General features: G+C 42.6%; 2 protein-coding genes across 2 annotated transcripts; one reads left to right on the top strand and one right to left on the bottom strand.

Moving 5' to 3' along the window:
* The first annotated feature begins 19 nt into the window (after positions 1 to 19).
* Positions 20 to 22,888, top strand: LOC145910907 (gamma-1-syntrophin-like). Its single transcript, XM_082998124.1, has 12 exons — positions 20 to 267; positions 562 to 690; positions 919 to 1,057; positions 1,915 to 2,097; positions 2,491 to 2,791; positions 3,123 to 3,252; positions 4,611 to 4,778; positions 7,124 to 7,286; positions 8,087 to 8,151; positions 19,584 to 19,679; positions 20,613 to 20,723; positions 21,563 to 22,888. Exons 1-12 carry the CDS (start codon positions 82 to 84, stop codon positions 21,761 to 21,763), a joined length of 1,872 nt encoding a protein of 623 aa, XP_082854250.1. The 5' UTR covers positions 20 to 81; the 3' UTR covers positions 21,764 to 22,888.
* Positions 9,522 to 16,757, bottom strand: LOC145911295 (uncharacterized). The gene is made up of 11 exons (XM_082998585.1): positions 16,379 to 16,757; positions 15,440 to 15,519; positions 13,937 to 14,114; positions 13,565 to 13,748; positions 12,965 to 13,156; positions 12,503 to 12,665; positions 12,065 to 12,226; positions 11,256 to 11,809; positions 10,913 to 11,056; positions 10,698 to 10,824; positions 9,522 to 10,266 (listed from the first exon to the last, which is right to left on the bottom strand). Exons 1-11 carry the CDS (start codon positions 16,516 to 16,518, stop codon positions 9,902 to 9,904), a joined length of 2,289 nt encoding a protein of 762 aa, XP_082854711.1. The 5' UTR covers positions 16,519 to 16,757; the 3' UTR covers positions 9,522 to 9,901.
* Positions 22,889 to 22,896: the final 8 nt, after the last annotated feature.

Raw genomic sequence — 22,896 nt, 5'->3', positions numbered from 1 at the left:
GTTTTTACTTTGTAGATTTTAAGATTTATGACAGTTGTGTAGAAAAGTAACTGTCAATCCAAAAGATACTGTTATCTGCCAATGAAAGAGGCGGTCCTCAGTGTTAAACATGGGGATGGGAGCGAAACTTGCAAAGTGTCAGTGAAACTTACTTCGGATAATCTTATTTTGGCTTACCTAGAAGATTCCAATCATCGTTCTCCAATTCCATCAACAACAATTAATTCACCTCTTCATTCAACTAACAAAGAATCATTTTCATGTCAAGTATGTGTAGCTTAAATGTTTTAATATGTACATTATTTTGAAGAGATCAGCCTTAGCTTTGAAAACAATAGTTATTTTCCTTTTTTTTGTTCTGTTGTGTTAAAATAACACAGGAACGTTTTTACTGCCTGTAAATGAACTTATTTATAAACTGTTAATGTATAGCAGTATGTTTAACCTTAAATCAAACAAAACAACAAATCTTAGCACCCTTGTCTAGGCATAATATAATGGAATGGAAGCATTGTTACCCACATCAACATGTCATTTATCTTTACTAATTTGCATTAACAGACCACTGCATCATTGTCATCGACTGATTCTAGCAACAGGAGTGTACCAATCACAAGTAAACCAGATTTGCTGCCACCTTCACAACCACCTATTAGTTTAACCCAGGACGATTCAGGCCCCTCTGCAATGGTAAATTTAAAACTTGAGCCAGTTATTTTGTGCAGTTATAAGTTAACACACCAATTAGTGAATAGCCCGGATATAATGTTTGAACTTTTAAAAGTTTTTTTTCTCATGCCCGAATTTTTTTATGAACTACTTTGTTGTAACTATAATGGCAACTTGGAAGTCAACTGTGAAGTTTCCTAATATGTATAAAATAAACATAAAAACTAATGTGTAACTTTGTATTTTTAGCCTGCCAGTGAAGCCTCCAATCCTGAAAGGGTTGTTACCATTAAACGACAACCTGGGGGTGGATTAGGTATCAGTGTAAAGGGTGGAGCTGAACATGGAATTCCAGTCCTTGTATCAAGAGTGTTTCGTGGCCAAGCAGGTACAAATATATTGTCGTGCTAAACATCAATAGCTGACAAAATCATTCTATAACTTTATATTTTGATACATACATGGCAAAATACTGTCAGCTAAAATAACTGTATAAGTATATAAAGCAAAAATTTAAGTGTAATTTTTTGGTGGTATATCCTTTCAACCACAAAATTAGTAATATTTCTTGTTAGCTCATATTCATATTTTTTGCATGCCAGGTCTTCCTATTTCATTGTTTTGATAGGCCACAGCTGGCTGAATGATATTTTAAACCATTTCTCATGAAAGTTGTTGTGCACTGTTTGACCTGCTAACAACTGCTTGTCAAAAGAAACCTGTTTCTCCTCGGTGAAACTGGTTTCTTTCTTAGAAGTGGTGCCAATCTTAAGACCAAAGGAAAATACAATTTGCTCCTATTTATAGTTTGTGGCATACGCCATCGTGGGTCCAATTTCATGCTGTTTGTAAATGCCACCTAGGGGTAACAGGGTCATGGTGAGGTGAAAATAACAAGTTTGACAAAAATTTTACTTACATATTGTTCAAAAAATGTATTGTTATTTCTTTTGTGGGTCTGGTTGATATTTTTGGATATGGCAAAGCTTAATTGTTTTGTGATTTAGCACCTATCAAAATTCCAAAATTTATTTTGGAAAATTTATTATGGGTTCATGGGGCCAACAGCAGTAAAGAAAGTTACCATACTTTCCAATCAAGATCCTGTGATGACACATAAATGGCAACTTTGCTTCATATCAAGACATTCTTGGTATAGGGGTGACCCAAGTGCAAACACAAATACTTCTCTTGCCAGCTTATCTATTGCCAGAAGAAAATACGAATCAATTTTATTTACCACAGCCGACCAAACGCATCTGCTGCACCCAGGCGACGCTATAATTGCGGTCAACGGCAAACGCGTCGAGGAGATGATGCATGATGACGTTGTGGCCGAACTTCGCTCCTGTGGGCCCCAAGTCGCTCTCACCGTGCGCGCATACGACGGCGCCAACCACGTGCTTCGAACTGCCGCCTCATCAGCAAGTGAGTGAGTGCTCATCTGTTCTGTGTGTGTTTACAGAGTGTCCAATTGCTCCGATCAGCGCCTTTCCTAAGCCTCGTTTAAGGGGTGTGCGTGGACCATGTGTAAACGTAAATCATAATGCTTTAGGCGTTGTCAACTATACTCGCTTACCTGACACACAAGGACGATTAAATTGGAATGGAAGTCCCAGTTTCATTAAATTGATAACTGGTTACATGCGTTATAGGTGTTTAATTAGTTTGCGTTTACAAGCTCCATGCACAGGAAACTATTTGAAAAACAGACACCATGATTCACAGCATTTTGAATTTTTGAGTAAGAATTGGTGTTAAGCCTTTATCACGGCAACGGATGCTACTTGGCCGAGCCAACTCTCCATTACTGTGTTGCAGCTCCAAGTAAAAGCTCCGTATCGTCCGACCAGCCACTTTCGCCATCCGACGAGCGCCGACCGTCGGGTAATTCCCCGCCATCGCAACCCAAGCTGTACGAACAGCCGCCCCCTTTACCGAGCAAGGCGACCCCAGCCCAAATGCACGCAGAGCCCGCCACCAGCTCCCACAACACGCCAAACCGTTTAAACGAGAGCACCCAACTCGACTCTTCAACGATCCGACCGTGGAGGAGTGACGTCACAATCCCACTGGCACTTGCGCAACTGGAACACTACGAAGAGGGAACGGATCGAACTCGGTGAGTTGGCTATATGTTCCAGCTGCTTGGTAAGAGGATTGTAGTGCTTGATTTTTCTACGTTTTCCACCACCGGCGGAAGCATCCGAGCCACTCGTGTTTTGAACGCTCGTGCAACTTGGGCAGTGGTTTGATGCTTTCTGTACATTCGCCCAAAACATACAAGATTCTCTTATTTAAGCATTTTGGTGTCAAAGCGTAATTCCAAACGTATTAAACCTTATGTTATATTCACAGGCATTAGAAAGCTTTGGGAGTGTTTTTAGTTTTTATCAACCATGGCAAATGTTTCCAAGTAGAAAATCCTGACCTTTATTTTGCCTTTTTTGTAGGGAGGACTGCTTTGAAGTGATTGCATGCGACGGCACCAGATCTGGACTGATCACTTGTACAGGCAAAGCCGACCTTACCGATTGGGTACAAGCTGTGTCGATCGCCATTCACCAAGCCAACATAAAGCAGGTCAGTGAGAAACGTGCGCCTGCCCATTTTCGTGATCATAGAAAAACACGGTTTTCCTTTTTTGTAGGCATTGGTTATGAATCACGCTTGCATATTTAGTGTGTACATTGTATTGTGACGCACAGTCTGTTTCGCCAGTGAAAAGGAACTCTAGCAAGTAATCTATAAATAAGCGGAGTTAAGTAGAGCAATGTTTGACCGGAAATACACAAATAAGTTTCTCTCGTCTGCACAATGGTTTTAAAATATAATAGCACACGAACCAGCAACTGTAGCTGATCCGTTTTTCAGTCTGATAGTCTAATTACCTTCACATTTCCTGCCTTGTACTGTGTGCCACGCAGTCACAAAAGCATTCCTGTTCCGCGTGTTGGTTCGTAATCGGCCCCGATTGTAAACGAATTCGCTTTCCGGTCGGTCGGTGTTTAATAGCCTATACCCGATTTCCCGCGCAAACTTCGAGCATGTGTAAAGACGGTGATCGCCCTTTTGGCAACAAAAGCGTGCGATCTTTTTACAATGGTACAATGAATCCGCAATTTACGGTTACGCTTGTTGGTAAGTTTGTGTCGGTGGTCTATTTCACGTACACTATCACGGTTGTGCTGAAAGCATTTGAGTGCTCTTAGCACAAGTTCGCAAATGTAGCTTTCGGCAAGGCTAGCTTAATCGATCGACGTAGAAAATTACTTTCCAGCGCTTAACTCTACAAAGCCGCGTAACGCCAAGGCGACCAAAACTCAACGCAGGTCCATAAGGGGCCAGTAGCAATTAGATTTTCTGCCGAAAACCGAATTGCCAACCACTAACTCCATCGCGTCGATTCATGCGCGCCACGCTTGGCAAGGCTTCTTGCCATGTCTCGCTTAATTGCTCATGAAATGATTTTTTTAAGCTTATTGATCAGTCTTAGTCCTATTTCGGGCGGTTGATTGCTTGGGTCTGCACGTCTCTTAACAGTTAATGAGGCGCAAAAGACGCGTTTCGCAGCAATGCGTAATGTCAATCGTGAGATCGTATTTTCAACAGTTGTCACACTTCTGTGTATAAGAAGTACATTCGGACGTTTGAAACAAGAGCTGAACCGGGAGATTTGATGCATTTTAACCTCGGCGTCCACTCATTCATATGGGTACTGACGCCAGTACCGAGAAACGAATTTTACCGTATGTTACCTAAATCAAGGCCACAATGCTAGGAGTGCAAGGGGCTGGTTGATGATCTCTCCGGTTCAACTATGGAGCTGTGTTTGTCTTCCAGCCCTATCGGCGCAACTGATCAAAGAAAGAGCCATAGACAAATCAAATTCCCGGGTAATGCTCCGGAACGAAACCTTACCTTGTTTACCTTTCCCAAAGGCTGAAGACTGGAGAGAGGACAGCCATGGCGAGCATACCAACACCCCAATCTACTACATGGGTTGGATAGGCGAGCGGCCAACGACGCCAAACAACGTAGGTCCTCCGTGGAGATCTTGCTTCATCGCTATTCGCGGCGACAAACTGATGATTTTCGACCAGCCGCCGGTAAGGCTTGTGATGTAACGTATGACGACCAGTACGTGGAATCGATGTGTATATGAATTGATGTTTAATACTTATGTTGTGATTGTAATGAGACTTATCTAAAGGATTATGCTGATGACGCGTCATAAGGCTACATTTATTTTTTGTTTTGAAAGCTTAATTCTGGCGACCCATAAGTCCTACTAATAAGCATGGATTCAATAATATGAATTCTGCGCTATGCTTGTTTATATTAGCATGAAACCAATAGATCGAAACAGTGGCCATCTGTATGCAGAATTTAAATTCTACCGCTGGTATGCTACCATGTGCACCACGCTTGAAACAAATGCATCCATAGGAAAACAATGCTTTCACGAAATAACCAGTCAGTGCTTGGGCGTTCCTCTAATACAGAGGCATTGACGCATCGATTGTGGCGCTTGTCGGCTGGCTCCACCCCTTAATCGAATGTCACTCGTGTGGCAGGAATCGATCGCACTTGGCTGCAGAGATACAGCAATGCCCTGTAGTGCTTGCTCCGTTTGGTCGAGCCTCATTGAAAAAGCGTCGATTAAAACTGCTTGGACTTGACCGGGAAGCGTTTCCGGCGTTACTGGGGTGTTGTCAATTTCGACGCGCAATCGTTCCTGTAAAGTTTGTTGTTGGAATAAGATTGGCAACTGTGCTTGAATTCGTGATTTGGGGTGGGTGGGGTTAAATGTGGACCACATACGCCGTTGGTCGAATCAACTTGCCAAGTTTAACACTTTGAATCTTTATGTTGTTGAGAAACTTAGCAGTAAAGAAACGTTTTGCAGTTTTTCGAAATTTTTAAGTTGGAAACGCTTTATTTCTCAGGAATCGGGCGCGGAGGAATTGGGTCGTATTCGTTAAAATAGAAAGAAATGATCATAACTAAATAAAACCGCCAATGTTTGCAAATGGATTGTATTTTGTTCAGAAATACCAACCTTTGACTTCTCATTCGTTTACTTTTAAATTTGAACTTCGCTGGCGTCATTAAAATTCTCTTTTTCAACATAACACCGTCAGCTTTTAATAAAATTAAAAATGCTCTCTACTGCGTTTGCAATTCACACTTAGTTGCATTATACTACAAACAAACTTCCCAGCTGTCAATAATCTTCCTCCCCAAACAGCCCGAGTTCGTCGATAATGAAATCAATATAACGTACCGTGTATGTCTTCAAAATTTGCGTCATTGGGATTCCTACCGCCTGACTTACGTTGATGTAGTATCTCTTTAAATATCTTCTGCATAATTTATACTAACCAGCATAAGCGCCAGCGGTTGATTGAGTTTCGATTGGTTTTTCCCGCCCGATTGGCATTCTCCTTCCCTCGATTTCACCAACTCCTCGACGCTTATCTTGTCTGGTTGTTTACGTTGGTGGTATGTTACGATAATGTATGTGAAAGCTATTTGGTCAAAATATCGCTTGCGCAAGTGCAACGTGTCCTCGCCGGAGAACCTTTAGTGTGGCATGTTATAGCTGCCTTTAGGATTTAGGCGGTGATTGCTATATGTTTAACAATACTGGATGTCATCGCCTTATTTTACTCGTTACGATGCAAGAGCCCAGTAGCCGTTTAATGCGCGTTTATTAAACCGATATTTTCGACCACCCTCCACCACCATACTATTGAATGGCCAGTTCACCTTTAAGCACGTGAAGGCTCTTGTTCCATGCACCGGGAGACACCGTCATTTTGTGTCAACCAAAAACCACTTGTGCTTTACGAGACCGGAGCTGCTGTGTTTATTCTGTCCACAAACGGCTTCCCGCCCGGCGGGACACAACGTGTGTTCCACGTTATCCATTGTCTCGGAAATTGAGTACTTTAACGGTTCCACCGCGACTCCGACAAACCGTATGTACAATGGCTATTGACTGGACGCTATATGGGTCAACCAGGTTGGACTCCTTGTGTTGGTCGCTCTGTTATTTTTGCAATCGCTTTCAAATCTCTTTCAGCGCCTTCAGCTTGTAGTAACTTGTCGTACACTGCTTGGAGATTAGTAAAGGTGGCGATTGACGACAGCTTGATATTAGGAGGCTGTTGTTTGATGTGGATCCTAACTTGTTTCGTGACTGAACGAAGATGCGTTCGTTCCACGCTCTTGAAACTACGTTGCGAGGAATAGTTCCACTTCATACTTAAAACATAACTTATATATACTGTGCAAGCTTGCCTTTGCGCAGACCGGATTCATTGTCAAAGTACTCCTAAAACCTTTAGTTATGTGTGGGCATTTTGTGACATGAATTATGACTAGAATACTTCATTCACGTCTTTATGGGTTTCCGGACATAACCTAGAAGTTTGTTTATTCACTTCAGCAAACAAGCGACGATTGGTCGAACTGCTCACGTGTCCACCTTCTCCACGAATCGCTTTGCCGCTCACACGTGTTGCCACGGCAACTGCTCGACGGCAGACAGCACTGCTTCAGCATCCAGCACTCTTCGAAGTCGCCGACGTACTGCAGTTTGCAGACAAGAGGTAGAGCGATAACGTTTATGGCCCTATTGTTTCTGCATTAATGATTAATGACGCCTCAATAATTGGGTTTTTGTTCAGGGAAATGAGGCGCAGAACTGCACTTGTTCTATTTTTAATCCTTTTATCGCTGTGAAGTGTAGGGGGAAAGTTAAGTACTTGCGTATTTTCGGTTACAAATGCTTTTAACGTTGGCAGTGTTGCCATGTAATCTCCTCTCCCCTAAACGCGGCCCAAAACCTTCAGTATGGTGACGCATATCAGTATGGTGCCCATCATAAAACTGTACGTTATCAGTATTCTACTGGGACTACGTGTTTACCTGTAATATTTTACTACCGCTAGCACCTTGAGTCACACTATATTAAAAAATGTAAAAGTAAAAAACGGGCTTTCATTGGTCTACTCCTTTCCCACCAAATACTTCCCCCTATTGAAACGTTTATTTGTCGATGCCGGGACCAGGAACTCTGCGACGGGAACTTTCAAAGACATTTTACTGATCTTTACCCGATAATGAAGTTTTCATGCCCCCCGACAGCTCAGCGAGCAGCTTGACGTCATAGTGGTTCTCTAATTGCGAAACGTTGAAGCTGTGCCTCCATTAAGCCACCACCAGCCAGGCCGCTCCGTGTACAAATTTTGCCTAACAAAGACATTAGGCGTGGGCTGAATAAGGCATAAGCGATTTGTCTTCCTAACTTGCATTTGAGTTTGATTAAAAGCGACATGAATGGATGCGTTACATTGTATTATAGACTGTTTTTTCCTCAATCCTGTATTTTTAATACGTTATTTTTAAGATGATTTGATCCGGTTGGAGGGAAGCATTCAGAAAGCCACCCACGAGGCCGTGTACAGGTTGCAGGTAAGAGTTTTCTCTCACAAGAAATTAAAACCTAGAGTTTTCACGTTCGCTGAATGTACAAATTACGGACATAACGTTTGATTGTCTGAAAGGCCGCCGTACATGGCTTTCAGGCCATAATGGCTCAGCTTAAAGATAAAATAAATGCCTTTGCTGGGCTGTTTTTGACCACCTAACCTGCAGTGCGTAACGTACGTTTTCATCGCCACCGTAATATCATCTTCATTTGAGCAAATATGTGCGTAATCAGGCCGCTATTTTCCAGTCGCTGATACCTCGCGAAACTTGGATATCAAATATTGACTTTAATTTCGCACACGAGAGTAAAATTTGCGGCAAGGCATAAACAGCAGGAGATGAATATTACTGACGGGGTTAATGTGTAATGCGTTTTCGGTGTACCAGGGCCAGAAAAACACTTTACTTTGCGCCCCTTCGACCTTGGTTGAAGGGCAGAGATGTTTTTCAACTTTCAGTGGCAGAAATCCCCACACCACAATTTTACATATCCAAAACTGGGTTTATCCACTGTGAGTGTTTTTAAAGTAGTTGTTACCCAATATTCTGCGATATGATATGAAACAAAACAAAAAAATTAGTGAGCTACAATTAATACCTTTTTTTTATAATTGATTGTATTTTTCGCGTATGATAAGATTTTGAGTTATTCTCCGTTCTTTCCCAAATGGAAGTTTAATATATTCGAGACGGTATATGCCATTCTCGTGTATAGGATCGCGGGTTAAGCGTTCTGTAGCCGATAGTTGGCCGTCAGCGATGCAATTAACCGTCGCCTTTCATTCATTTTGCATCGATCTTGTCTTCTAATGAAACAACATCGTCTCTTGGCACGGCAGTATTCCATCAAACGGCCCCCAGTGTCAGACTCTGGCATGCGGCGCTGAACGCCTTTGCGATCTTGTCATTTGCAGAGTATCGTCGCTCAAGGAGTGTGGCCAACGTTATACGATTTGGGTTCCATTGTAACATATCTCTACGATTCTGTGCACTTCTGCTGTTGTTATTTAGTGTCCTTTAGGGATTGTGTAGCAGGTATTTTTTTTGCTGCTCTTGCCAGGCATATTGTAATGTTTGAGGATCTAGTTTTCTTGCACAATTAAACAAGTATTTTACACTATACCAGTGATGTCTACTATATCATTTTGAGTAAAACGGGAAACATTTTTTTGGTATTTGTGGAGAAAACCCTCTTCTGGAAACATGTTTGTTTTCACGTCACTACACGTTTAGTATTTCTAGATTGTAACAAACTACAATTAGTTTCAAATGATTTGCAAGCATGCACCGTATATCCGAAAAAAAGGTAAAAAAAGGAAAAAAAACTTGTGTTTGTATTATTTATTCGGTTTCACAAGGCGAGCAATATACACGATAGCCCCTGCAACAAGTTTGCTTTAAGATCAATGAGAGAAAAGAAAGCAAAGTGCAACAAACTCTTCATTAAAAATCCAAATATACGTCTGCATAGATTAGGCCAAAAACTGCAAATTTGACCTAGACAGGTAAAATCCAGACCCAACCCTTTAGCCCCAAAGAATCTTATTACCCATGAAATAAATACCCTTAATACTATAAAAAAAACATTGTCAATCTCGAGGAAAAGGGCACCGAACCCAACGGCAAGACTGCATCTCAGGGAACTAGTCGATCACGACGTGCAGTGGCGCCCCAAGTCGGAGCTCTTAAATATTCGCAGAAAAAAGCGAAAACAAGAATGAATGATATCACGCTAGAGTCTTTGCGCTGGTCCGAGATACTCTATCACCACGCGTCCGCTTCCAAGATGATTCGAAACAATCTTCGGTGCGGTTGCATCCTCCGTGCGGATGTACGATCCTCCGCCTCCAGAGTACCCTTGTGTGCTTCCTCCTCCACCACCTGAGTATCCTCCGGCTCCTCCAGGCTCGCTTTTAGATCCTGATCCACCTCCTCCGAAACCTCCGTCGTAGTACTTGGTGATGTACAGATAGCTACCACCGACTCCGGGTGCCTCTGAACCACTTCCGGTTCCTTTGATGGCCCGCGCCGCTTTCGGATCCTCGAATCGGTTGTCACTTGATGGGGTTCCACCCGTACGGAATCCAGCTCCGCCACCTGAAGATAAATCATACATAAAGCGTCATTTGGCAAGAGTGTTTTTGTTTCACGTTTCATCTATCTTCAGCAGCTGAATGGACTTAATGCATCCTTATGCAAACTTTACATCTGTATGTCAGCTTATTTGTTGTTTTTTAATTAGGTAAATTAAAGGAGTACTCCTGTTTTAGACTGTGTTCTTTAAGTGATACTGATAATGCCTAGGAGTAGGCGAAATATATATATATGCTAAAACGAAAGTCTTCTGACCGAAAAAATTACTCAAGGTTTTTGCGTGAAACTATTTGAAAGAATTCCGATACTATACGTTGGCCAAAAACGACCGTCCGATATGTTTGAAATTTCTATCCAAAGCATCAAAAGTTGTATTGTAGTCTATACTTCACATTGTGGAAGCAAAAATGCCCGACGAATGTTTATTTTCTTACCCGGCGTGTTGGTACCAGATATTGTGTTTCCTCTTTCTCCCCCGTTTCCATCCTTTCCTCCGTGTCCGAAATTAGTTCCTGTTAGAGATCCGTCTTTTGCGTTGGGTACGGTACTTGCATCCGTGTACTAAAAATTAACATTAGCATTAGTTCTGCACTTTGTCATAGCAACAAAGTTAGGAGTAAACTCTCATCTTTCAATTGGGGAACATTACCTCGTAGTTTGCGTTTGCTTCGTTGGTTGAACTGCCACCAGCACCTGCAATCACGTACGGCACTGCTGTGTAAGTCTCTTTCATCATGATCACGAATGTTCCTCCGGAGCCGCCGTGGAACAAACCCTTTTGTCCGACCAGAATCTATGACAAACAAATAGTGAAAGTTAACAAGGGGCCCATTGTATTTTACCATACATACAGTACCCAAATTCTTAGCGTATGGAAGAGAAGAATGTCACTTTGCACACAGTTATAATTTATTTTCAGTTTTAATAATTAGTAGTTTCAATTAATGAAATCGGCAGCGCATGACAGCATGGACTACCGACAAGTCTCTTACCTTCATCTGTGTTCCACCGGCAAAGTTGAATTGCCCGGTTGCTACTGCACCGTGTCCGGCCAGGCTCTTCACCTTGTGGAAGCCGCTTGGACCGTAGGCAGAGATCATGTATTTACCACTACGTGGTACTCGCCACATCTGCATGCCTTCAACCACTCGCACGAACACATTACTTCCCGAATACGATGTGTTGCACAACTCCTGTGTAGGCCCGAAGCGTCCGGACTTCTGGCCACAGTCGCTGAAAACGAACAAGTTTGGATTGCGCTGCACGTTCGTAACCACACCCCGGCTACTGTTGGTGCCAGATTCCAGGTCGCAGTGTGTCAGTTGGGCCGCAAGGGGCCCACTCGGGCCATCTGGGTCCACCAGGAAGTTGCCCGAACGCTGGACGCCGGCCTTTTGCAGCGCTCCGCACGAAGGCACAGTACTGTTGACATTCCATTTGCAGCGGAGTGACCCAAGCGTGTATTTCGCTTTTTCATTGGCACCAGTACCGATATCGCCAAATCGGAGGCCGGTCACAGGCAGGGAGTCCTTGTCGCGGAGAAAACCTACAATAAATATTTATCTCGTGACGTATGGTTCTTTGGTTATGTAGGATACTTAGGATAGGAAAACTGAAGTTTGAGAGTTGGTGTAAAAACAATTTTCTTTGACGCGTCTATCAGTATTGTAAGCTACACAATGGGCGTAGTGCTCAGCTCAAAATCATGACGAAAGTAATTAACATGCCGTCTTTTGTAAAGTTGCCCAAGTGTTACACGCAACGCGACAATCTCGCACTTCTACTGTATTCCAACACGTACCCGCATCTTCAAGCCAGTCTTCTGAATCCGAATCACAGTTGCAGACTTCATTCGGATCCTGGCAAGTTCCGGTCATGCCGCAAGCACACTTGTTGCTTCCCGGTGCTGCCCCGCCCCAGTAATCCATCCTCGTGTTGTTTCGAGAAACCCACCAACCGGTGCCTAAAAATAGCGATGTTGATCATTAGTTTTTGTTGGAAAGAAAGTACGCCAAGATTGCTGTATTGGGCATCCAAACGCGATTTACCAGCCAAAATGGAAAATTGCTCAATATGCGTTTGTCTATTTGCTTTTACCACTGGTCTACGATTGTTGTTGCATAACGTCTTACACAATGCCTACTAAGAAGGGATATTCCAGTATGAGGCATTAGCCCGTGGTGTTACATACCACCGCACCAGCGTTTTAGCAGCAGCAGCTTACGTTTAATATACTTACCGTCACGAAGCAACTTCGAGTCGTAGCACTTGTATCGCACGTATTGCTCACACGCGATCGATATATCGACCAGTTTGGCGATTTGTGACGTGCTGACGCCGGCGTAGTCGACACTTTGCGAGAAACAGCCGACCTCATCGCACCCAGTGATGTACGTGTCTTCCTGCAGGATAAAACAACGATCGTTGATGTTTTGGTTATGGCGCTAATATCTAATGATAGCAGATATTTTACCAGAGCGTGTTATTTAACGATATTATACACTTACTGGTGACACATTGAAATGTAGGGTTGGGCAGTGAATAGGCAACTACGCAACGAGGTAAACATTACCTTATCATTGAAAACTGGCATTATTATTTGCGGCCAAATGATCGTACATTGCCGAAAAATGTAGTATACGCTGCAAACACTCTGTTCAAACGATCTCACATCCCCTACAAATCTCCATACCACCCTTACCGAGTGAGTGTTCCTAATAACTGTAATCCCGGTCGACGGGTCAGAGTCCATATCGCAGTACACCAGGAATGGTTCAACTCCACCTTCACCGTCCGGATCGATCATCGCATCACCTGACTCCGTGTATCCCCATTCCTTGATCATCGCGCACGATGGAAGGTGCTTGTTCACATCTGAGCAGGTCTTGTTTTTCTGGATTAAGGAAGATTGTGGTTGAGTCATAAGCTTTAGTGTGAGCTTAAAGAATTCCAGCGGTTCGCTGTGGTTCCTGTTTGGTACCGCTTCCGTTTTTGTAATTTTGCAAAATGAAGACGCTTTTTGGAAGGGGTAGAAGTTTTGAGTGGGGCGTGCGTGAGGTATTATTGACCCTTTTCTAATTTTAAACCATTTTTGCGTTGTTTATGGACACTGGCGATGCTTATTGCAGCGAAATATATTTGTGCTGACTGGTTGACAGATTTTAGATGCTGACCGTTATATTGTTCTAAAATGTTGTAGTATTGCAAAAAGTGATTCCCAACTCCACCAGAAAAATACGAAACGTAAAAACTAACAAACGACAGCTGCGCGCGATCTATTTTAGCAGCAAATGTTGATTACCTCCAGTGCAGAATAGGCCGCCTTCAACTTAGCGTGTTCTTTCGTCAGCTGGGTTAGATTGTGTCTGAGGATGGAAAAGTCGTTCAGAAGAGCGCTGTGATTTCTGTCCAATGGCGTGAGCTGGTTTCTTGCATCTTGCAAAGCCGCCTCCACGTTTTGAGACCGGATCTGCGATTCTGTCAAGCTGTGCAAAGGGGAAGATGTTATATGCTGCCCAGTACTCAAACAAATTTTAAACACTTTATGAATGTTACGCAGAACAAGCAAAGCGCGTTAAGCATTGTCTGCAAATAGATCAGAACTTTAGATATAGGTCGAAAGCTACTTTGACTGGTATAAGAGGTAAATTCCTTTCATTTTGTCAACACTCACGAAGTTTGAAGCCTGTTTTTCTCTGCGATAAGGTCGTTGTACTCCTTCGTCTTCCGGGCGTCCCGATTTTGAAGCTCCCGTATCTGAGCCTCCATTCTTCCAATGTTCTTCATGTTCTCCTCGTTCTTGTTGATGTTGCGAATCTGTAGGTCGGTGTCGTTCTGCCTCCTTATCAAATCTGAGTAGACAGAGATTTGTTTGTTTGTTTTAAATGTTTTTGTTTCAATGCCAAGGAATGTTTTTCCTTTTTTAAATGTAAACAGTATACACGACATTGATGCCTCGCCAATAACTGCATGTGGTCTTGTTACTTTTGTTCCAAACTGTTGGTGAATGTGATGTCTAGTATTAACCAATATACAAAATCATCAAAACCTGTTGGTTAGTAGAATATAGAGGCCTATCTATCATTTCTCCCTCCGGACATCATCAAAATTCTAATTTAAATCAAATTCCCAGAAAATGTCTGGGTAACGCGAGTCATAAAAATTGTTATATAAAATTTGCCCCAGATTGGCAGGGGCTGGAAGGAATGACCTCATAACGCCGGGCGGAACGATAAAAACGAAAATAGATCCTGATGCGCTTATTACCTCGCCACCAACAAAACCGACACACCTATTCCACTGCCTGTAGATATGCGTGGTACGGGGATCAAGCAGTGAGGCGTATTTGTGTGCTCGCCCGGCGAAATGTCGTTTCGCGATGACACCCTTGTCGGAACCCGAAAATTGGATCGCACTTATTTGCAAAGAAAATGTCGCCCGCTAGCGCTGTATAAAAGTTTTCTTGCAAAACCACCCCCATCAATCGGTGTAACATTAAAACTTGTTTTGATCAAGCAGTAGTTTTTGTCCTACCGTTATATTAATTACCCTTTCGATTTTACCGAGTCATCACGAATAACCTCCTTTTCCCCTTATCAGCTTTTGTTATCTGGTGGCATCCGTCCGCCGGCTTAATACACGTCAGTGGCAAAGCGCCATCATGCCCTTGGGCGCTACGCGGTTCCTCACAATGCCACACTTGTCGCATCCTTGCTAAGGGTTATCCAGTGCACCACGAGCACTCAAATTTCGTCGCTATATTGCCGTCATTTCAAGCTTACCGACGAAGTTTATTATTTTTAGGGCATTCGCCGGAATCTAAATACTGGGTCGCTTTGCTTATTGTCTAGGAATGCAAAAGAGGATACGCCGCCATATTCCATTTTTGAGACACAAATATTTTGCTCTTGAGAACTGGACTGACGTTACGTACATAGCTAAAAAATCCTTAAGTTTCCTATGTCAACGCTTGTACAACGCTTCAAGTACAACAGCTGGCTAAAATTTCCAGCAAAACAACTTGGCAATAAGTTTTGGCACTTGTCTTCTGAGATGAAACGTCAAAAAAACGCTAAAGCGGTGACGCAATCTCTTGAAACACAAAGCGATTAGCTTTTCAAATTTGTTGACGCGCGTATTAGCCAGTCACACAAGTTCAGATTTAAATCACACCTACCTTGAACAGTCGCATGGAGAGTCCGAACTTGGTCTTCAAGCCCAGGGCAATGGTCGCGGTCTTTCTTGGGAACGATAAAACTGCAATTTGTAGATGAGGACAACGTTTAGAGGCAGTTTGTTTAAACAGAGCGCGAGCCGCGAAACTTGACATACGCCGCGCCGATAAACAGTTGCGTGCGTTATTGGCACAAAAACGGTATACGCTATAGGTAGTTTCGTATGCCTAATTGTTCCTTATAACTGTTGGTTTCCACCCTGCAATACCAATGCTACCCACACCTCATGTAGCATCATTACAAACGTTTTTTTTTGTTAAGTTTTGGTGAGGTTTGGCAAATATTATAATCAGTATTGAATACAGTACTGCTTAATAAAGTGCGATGTGTGATAGTCAATGCTCTATAGAGTTGGACCATTTGCTTGGACAACAATATTCTCAATAACAACATTTGTGTGAGGCACTTCTTGTCACCCAAAATATTATTGAAAAACTGCGGGTCTATAAGGTTCCAGCAAACACACGATAATACGCCATTGGAATTTAATGAGTTTCAACGCCGGGACATGTTCAAGTGTCTCGAAATCATCCGGTTTCAAGCAATGTTTTGAAATTTTAACCAAGGGTTTTGAGCTGTTTAAGGCGTCAACACGGTGCGGTCTGGCTTCGGGGCGTGATATCAAATTTAAAGTAGAAATACGGGGTTAGTCCGTACCTTCGCATTTTTCGATGAAGCCAATTGATTAACCTCGTTTGTAAACGTAAGCACCTGTCTACGATTATCATCAGCACGCGCAAAACATACGGCATGCATTAGGCTTTGTAGATAAGAGGTTATTAATACACTGGCATTTGGCGTGCGTGACTAGATAGCTTGTGTCTAATCTGCACAATGGTGGCAAAGAAACTATAACTTTTGGACAGTTCTATACCACCCACCTGTATATACATTGATTTTCCTGCGTGTAGCGATTCAAATAGCTGGCACACATTGCTTGTGGCGCTGATGTTGTGCTCTGTGCGACCGCCCTCGTCGCCATAGCGACCATCAGGCTCGTCAACGTCACAATCAAGTTCATTTTCGGAGATCCTGACGTCAGCAGCTCGCGTGACTTAATCCCACGTTACGTAGGTGCAAAATCCTCCACCAAATCGTCGTTTTTCGCCGTTCTGTCAAATTCTTTCCAGTCCAGATGCGGCCTCTTCGCTCCCACGGACGGAGTTATGGTGTTCGCCCGGGGCGCTGTTAACACGTACTGTGTGTGCTCACCACTCAATGACGGTGAAATCGGGATCGCCGTCAAAGCGTTGTTTTGCCTATTTCTGTGAAGGAGAATCATATTAATTTGTGTCCCGACGGCGAGGAAAACAATAGCTCGCGATTTGAGTCCTGTCTCGCACATTGATTTGCCGCCTCGTGAAAGCGGATTAAAGGCCGGCCGCGCCCGCAAACAAACTTTTTCAGCGAGAGGTCTAATGCCCGGCAAACGTCATTGAAATGCCGAAAATGTGGTATTGCAAGTTCGACCGCTCTGCCTGGAAGTTTCCTATCACATTTTAGCCAAACCCACTCGCAGGCAATTTCTTAGCGGTCAGCTCGCGCTTGTCCTTAACCTGCAATTACATACTTCGGAAGTTACATTGGTCATGTACAGTTACAATCTTTCCCACTGTCATCGTTGCGACATTGACTCCTTGATCTTATCTCGCCTCGTTTCCTCAATAGCCGTGTCATGAACGTATCTGTTACCTGCGCTGGCATTTCGTGATTCTGTAAACTTTCGGGTGCGTTGAACAACCTGACTCGGCCAGAAGTTTTGAACTCATCGTCAAGTAAATTGATCGTCTCACTTTACCTAATAGTGTGCGATCTGTTACTATTCGGGTTAGGCTTGCCACCGTCATAACAGGAGCTCCTGTCCCCATGCTTTTTGCTGCTCACGTTTAACATTGCTACTACTATCCTTTAGATTGAATTCTTTTTTCAATTGTGTTGTTATTTTCCTTTAGTCTGCGGCATCTTCCTTTCAGTTTTAGTGATAGACGATCTAAATCAAAAGCCACACAACAGGGCGCCATTAAAAATCAAGCGTCGTTCTAAAAACAAACGGTCCCCTCATGAAATCGCCAACGTCATTCCTTCTCCGCGTCGCAGAAACAAATGAAGTCAGATAGGAGAAGCAAGCCCTCCGGGTCCCTTCGCCGTTCCGAACTGGCCCGACCTGTTTTACCGTGGACGCGCACGGTCGGCTCGTCGCTAACTGGCTACTACTCGGCTTGTTACTTGGTCAGTAATGGTTGAAAATTACCTGTCTTATGTGCGTCCTGTTAAAAAATTACAGCAGTTTCGTTGGGTTACCAGTACTGACGTCACGTGGGTGGTGATGGCTTTTATGGCGTGTAAAGGTTAAATGTCCTAGGAATGGGAGGACAGTTAACTTGGGTTTAACACGCCTGGCAGTGAAGGCATGACATTGTTATGTTGTTCACAAAACTGCAATAAAAATAGTCATTGCTTCGAATTCACATCCGAACTCACTATCGGATTTCAAATGTTTCATGCTCTGCACTTACTTTGTTGTGCGATGTTATTTTATTCGGGAACTTATACAAGGGTCCTCTAAAATCAAATAATATGCCGATCTCGTATAAAGCAACTCTTTTGCCGCAAAATTACTTACAACGTATAATTCCAAAGTTTGCCAAAAAATCTACTCTGTAAGTCTAGTAGCATACGTATAAATTTATCATATATTTGCGTATATCGTGGCGTTAAACACTGGGCAGTATGTTGGACGTGTTTAGGGCGTGCAATTAAATGCCGACAGGGCGGCGTTTACCGCGAAAGTCCTTGGCGCACTTCCGAATAACATGAACTTTTGCCTTTACTTTGTGGTCAATTCCGGCATGACAGTTTATTGCTGTCTGCTTGTTTTTTTGTTCGAATGTGATGTGTTGTTGATGTCGAGGCTAACACTCACTCAAACCATCGAGCAATCAACGCACGAAGTACAAAGACTATGACCCTGGAGTCGTAATTAAGGGCGTTTATGTGCCTTTGATTTACAGGCAGGATATCGCCCTTCACCTGCCGGGCAACTTGCTTGACAGATTACTTGTCCTATGTGTTCAAGGGAACGGAGCCTCGTAGGAGCATTTGTTGTATATTCGTCGGGTGGCAATCTCTTACTCATCATAAACTGTCTCATTGTTTCTTATGTGACCTGCTTTGATCTGTTAAAGAGTTGTATACTTAGCTGGGTTTATGTTCTTAAAGCCCATTTACAACCACGAAGAAAGTATGTTGGCTATATGGATTGCCTCTGCAACTTGCCAATGTTAATTTCAACGCTCGTACCATTAATATAATGCTAAATAAAACTGTACAGTGTATGACACTAAAACGACATGTGTGAAACGTTGTGAAACTCGCGCTGGCCATTAACGTGACGTCATAATCGCAAAATTGTTAACTACTCGTTGTAAAGTCGCCAAATTGAACAATCCCGCGGTGGTTAAAAATTCGTGCGCTCCAAATGCCGTCAAGGTGTGGATGAGGCTTTTGCGCGCCCACGTACACGTGGATAATTGCCTCTGTGACGTCACAGTCGGAGACCGTCCGACAAATTGAAAAGGAAACTCGGCGCGTTCAAGTGAAGTGACATATGGGCCCTGTAAAGTTGTCAGTGGGTTGCTATTGGTCGTTGCGCCGATACGCAATAAACACGTGGGCTTTTGGGTGCTTGTCACGTGCCCTCTGGAGAATAGGACCATGACGCATCGGGTATTTTGGGCAAGTTTTATTTATGATTGGTTGAAACTTCACTTTGCTTCCTATTTTTATGACGAATGAATGGGGCATGTTAAATTGAAAATGTCGCTTTGGGTTTTCATTAAATGCGATGTTGTAAATTTCATTTTGCTAAAAACGATTTTGGTTCTTGCCTGTTCAAAATACAAGAAACGCAAATATACTGCTTCGTTTTGACCAATGTCAAATTGTTTACTTGTTTATTGGAGTATTTATATAAAAAGCTTCCTTGTTGGACTTTAGTCTCGAAGTTCTATAGCATCTACTAACAACTTCAGTCTCGTGCTGCATAAAATATTACAAACTCGTAACAAATCGTATTATTTTGCGCAGTACCAGATCTACAACTGCACAACACTTGATGACCAGCATTGTGAATTCGTCATCAACTTCAATCACGGCTTCAAAATGATTGACAGCTCGAATCAGGTGCGCATTCGTGTGACGTCACTTGATAGGATTTACTTTGCGCATGCTGTGTCATCCTGGATTTAACGGATTGTCAGAGCAGCAGTTTACTATAGCAACTACTTTGGAAGTTATCCAACGTATTAAAAACTTCTGCGATACATTTACAACTGGCTGAGTCATGGTCTGCTTGCAGTTAGATCAACTTTTTGTTGGTTTTTCGTCAAAAAATTTAACATATTTTTGGTAGGGGTCATAAGTCTTTTGCGATTGCTCAATAAAGCCTATTAGAATAGGTAAGCCACTTTAAAATACCTGAAAACAAGCCGTTACTTAGGAAATTAAAGTTGAAACAAAACGGCTGTATTATTACCAGAAGAGCCTTTTTTTAATTGAATCTTATGTAAATGGATACCTTTTAAAAAGTTTTGTTGCAAATTCCAATGTAACTACTGTAGTTAAACTGCATGTCCAACATAAATATAACATCCATTCATGTTACACACGTGTATTTGCATTGTAAATTATCATTCAAAATTCGAGGTCAAAAGCACTGTGATATTTATTTTCCAATATCCTTTTTCTGCCATTCCTATACGAGTGCTGTTTACAACGCCAAATTGAAAACTAAAGTTTTAACTGGCGTTCACTTCTTTAACCAAAAGCAGATTGCGGCTCTTTCGACTTGTATTAATACGGATTAACGTGGTAGGCAAAGAGTCCGTAGTTCGTCCAAATACAAAACCGGGCTTTTTTTCGAGGATACAGTTTTAGTTAAGTGGAACTTGTGATGTTGTATATTATGTTGCTACAATTCCAAAAAAAAATCCTCTTTAAAGTTATCTTTTACTGTCCTAGTTTTTCCTATTGGATGATTTAATGTTTTCTTAGGTTGTATTTTGTTTACAACTGTGCGAGATTGTTTTCTACAAATAATTATTTTTCTACCAACAGAATGTTTTGTGGGAATACAAGTTCTCGCAGCTGAAAGGTTCGGCCGACGACGGCAAATCTCGCATCTCGTTTTCCTTCCAAAACCGAACCACCAACCAAATCGAAACTCAGGTACTTTCCAAACATTTGTATTGCCAAGAGGCAGCGCCGGGCACGCAAACTTTATGTCTTCTTGCGGCGTAAACTGACATGTGATGTATGATCACTGGAGCCAATGATATGTTTTGGATGAGCCGCACCACAAAACTGCACTGATGAAACGTATTAGGTCGAAACAGTGGCCCTGTATGCAGCTCACGCATAACGTGCAATCGGGGAGCAAAAACACGCAATACCCCGAAAAAATTATAAACCATTAAATCGTTGATAGTTTGTTACTAAAACACAAAAAATCTTCCTCAACGCATCAAATATTATTGGCATAAAAGCTTTGTGAAATTTCGTCCCGCAGAAAACCGAAGCAGATTTTCAGGTTCTGGTGTAGTCGTGATCGTTCCACGTGCGCCTCACCCGCAAAACGCTATTTCTGTGACAAAGTGGATTGTTTTGTTTGTCGCGACCTTTCCTCATTGCTTTTTACAGTAGTAGAACAACCTTACACTTGTATTCCTGGGATAAAATGACATGCTACCTCCTATTTACTTCGCTAGTTGCGTGTTTGTCAATATGGAATACATGTAGTGTTATTATTATGCCATACCCTCAGTGTAACTGTGTAAAACAGCAGGAATACAAACTTAACAAGCAAACAGGCAACACAGCCGCGCTGACAGGCCAAATGTTCGCAGTCCTTTTGTTTTTACATTGCTGAAATGACAGCAAAGTGTCGTTGAATGCTGCCACGTAATAGCGCAATGCTAACTACATAAACTAAGAAAATCACACCACTAAATTAATGTGTGATGAACTCCGAATTCCCATCAATATCACGGCGTTATCTTTTGTCGCAGAGCTTCAACTGTGAACGGGCCTACCCGCTTCTCTTCTGCGTGCATTCCTTCCTCGCAGCCAAACTCTCGCTCGTCGATCCAACCTTCCTGGAAAAAATCAACGCCCGTGCTCTACACAACGCCTCGGATGCCAACCCGCCACTTACCAACGGCGGTAGATCTCCTCGCCATGATGAAAATCAAATGGACACAGCAGAGTAATTAGTGAAAAATGCGAAGATTTACAAGTTCCACAATTTATGTATTTCCCGATCACTTTGAAATCCCAGCATCTCTATCTGCGGTGACATCACGATTTTTGCTTTAACCTTTTAGATGTTTTGCGCCCAGTGATTGCTCTGTGAACACAAAAAAGTCGTAGTTTGGGTTGAAAAACTAGATCTAACCATCAAATTTGGTTTATTCATACATCGATTACAAAAACAGCAAAACATTGTATTTACATGTACCTTCGCTTTGCGTAGATGGGGTAATTTTTGAGCCACATGGTCACTTACCAGCAGTTCCTTCCAACATTTTTACCGCATGGCCATTCTTAATGTTTTTCACAAGCAACTCTATCGGAGTGCTTTTAACACCATAATTTTTAATCTCGTTTAAGAAAATCATCTGATTGACAGCAATTAGGCGTTTTCGTGTGTGTGTTTTTAGGTTTTACGTATATACTGTGTCATTTGACTCGTGTGCAAAGTTTGAACCAAACTTGGCGCGGATCCAACCTCGGTCGATACCAAAACCTGGAATAACTCGAACACCATCTTCAAACAAAACTGTACATACTGTCCGCACCTATTATAATAAACTACCTAAAACTGTTCCGAAACCTATACCCTCACTTCACCGGTTGTTGCTAAAGCTGCCAGGCATGTTACTTAAAGGAAATGGCTCTCGCCTCCTTATTCCATAAGCCACACTCACTTCACTTTTGTTAGGCTCCAACGTGACCATACTCCAATGATAGGAATAAGATGTTCATATAATGCGTCGTCTTCTACTCGCACGCAGCTTATGCTTTGCAACGGTGTGGTGTGGTGGTGATTGGGCGCATCGTAAGCAAGTGGTAATCAGCTTTTGCAAAATACACTTCTTATTCGCGCGCTTTACTTGGCAGCGCATCTGATCGCGGCCGGTGCTCTCGGTATCACGTAATATGACTTGTGTCGATATGTTGTGCGCCCACTGGCGGACGCTGTGTGTAATTTGGAGGGACTCTCGGTTCGCGTAGTAAAAATTTTGTGTGAATTCTTTCTCGTTTACGAAATTCTCTGCGTCGTTTGTGATTGCGAAAGTGGCTGGTCGGACGTTTCAATACACGAGTATACTGTATGTCAGTC

Source organism: Ascidia mentula, chromosome 8 (assembly GCF_947561715.1).
Source record: "Ascidia mentula chromosome 8, kaAscMent1.1, whole genome shotgun sequence".
Classification (NCBI taxonomy): Eukaryota; Metazoa; Chordata; class Ascidiacea; order Phlebobranchia; family Ascidiidae; genus Ascidia; species Ascidia mentula.
Note: the sequence above shows the minus strand (reverse complement) of the source record. Positions and strands in the feature narration are given on the sequence as shown.

What these genes read in the sequence shown, in the direction of transcription:
- LOC145910907 (XM_082998124.1), top strand. Translation starts at nt 82, where the DNA reads ATGAAAGAGGCGGTCCTCAGTGTTAAACATGGGGATGGGAGCGAAACT. An exon ending in GAGGGAACGGATCGAACTCG is followed by an intron (nt 2,792 to 3,122) that starts GTGAGTTGGCTA and finishes CCTTTTTTGTAG; the next exon opens with GGAGGACTGCTTTGAAGTGA. An exon ending in ACCAAGCCAACATAAAGCAG is followed by an intron (nt 3,253 to 4,610) that starts GTCAGTGAGAAA and finishes CCTTTCCCAAAG; the next exon opens with GCTGAAGACTGGAGAGAGGA.
- LOC145911295 (XM_082998585.1), bottom strand. Translation starts at nt 16,518, where the DNA reads ATGAACTTGATTGTGACGTTGACGAGCCTGATGGTCGCTATGGCGACG. An exon ending in TTATTAGGAACACTCACTCG is followed by an intron (nt 12,666 to 12,964) that starts GTAAGGGTGGTA and finishes TTTATCCTGCAG; the next exon opens with GAAGACACGTACATCACTGG. An exon ending in AAGCAAACGCAAACTACGAG is followed by an intron (nt 10,825 to 10,912) that starts GTAATGTTCCCC and finishes GTTAATTTTTAG; the next exon opens with TACACGGATGCAAGTACCGT.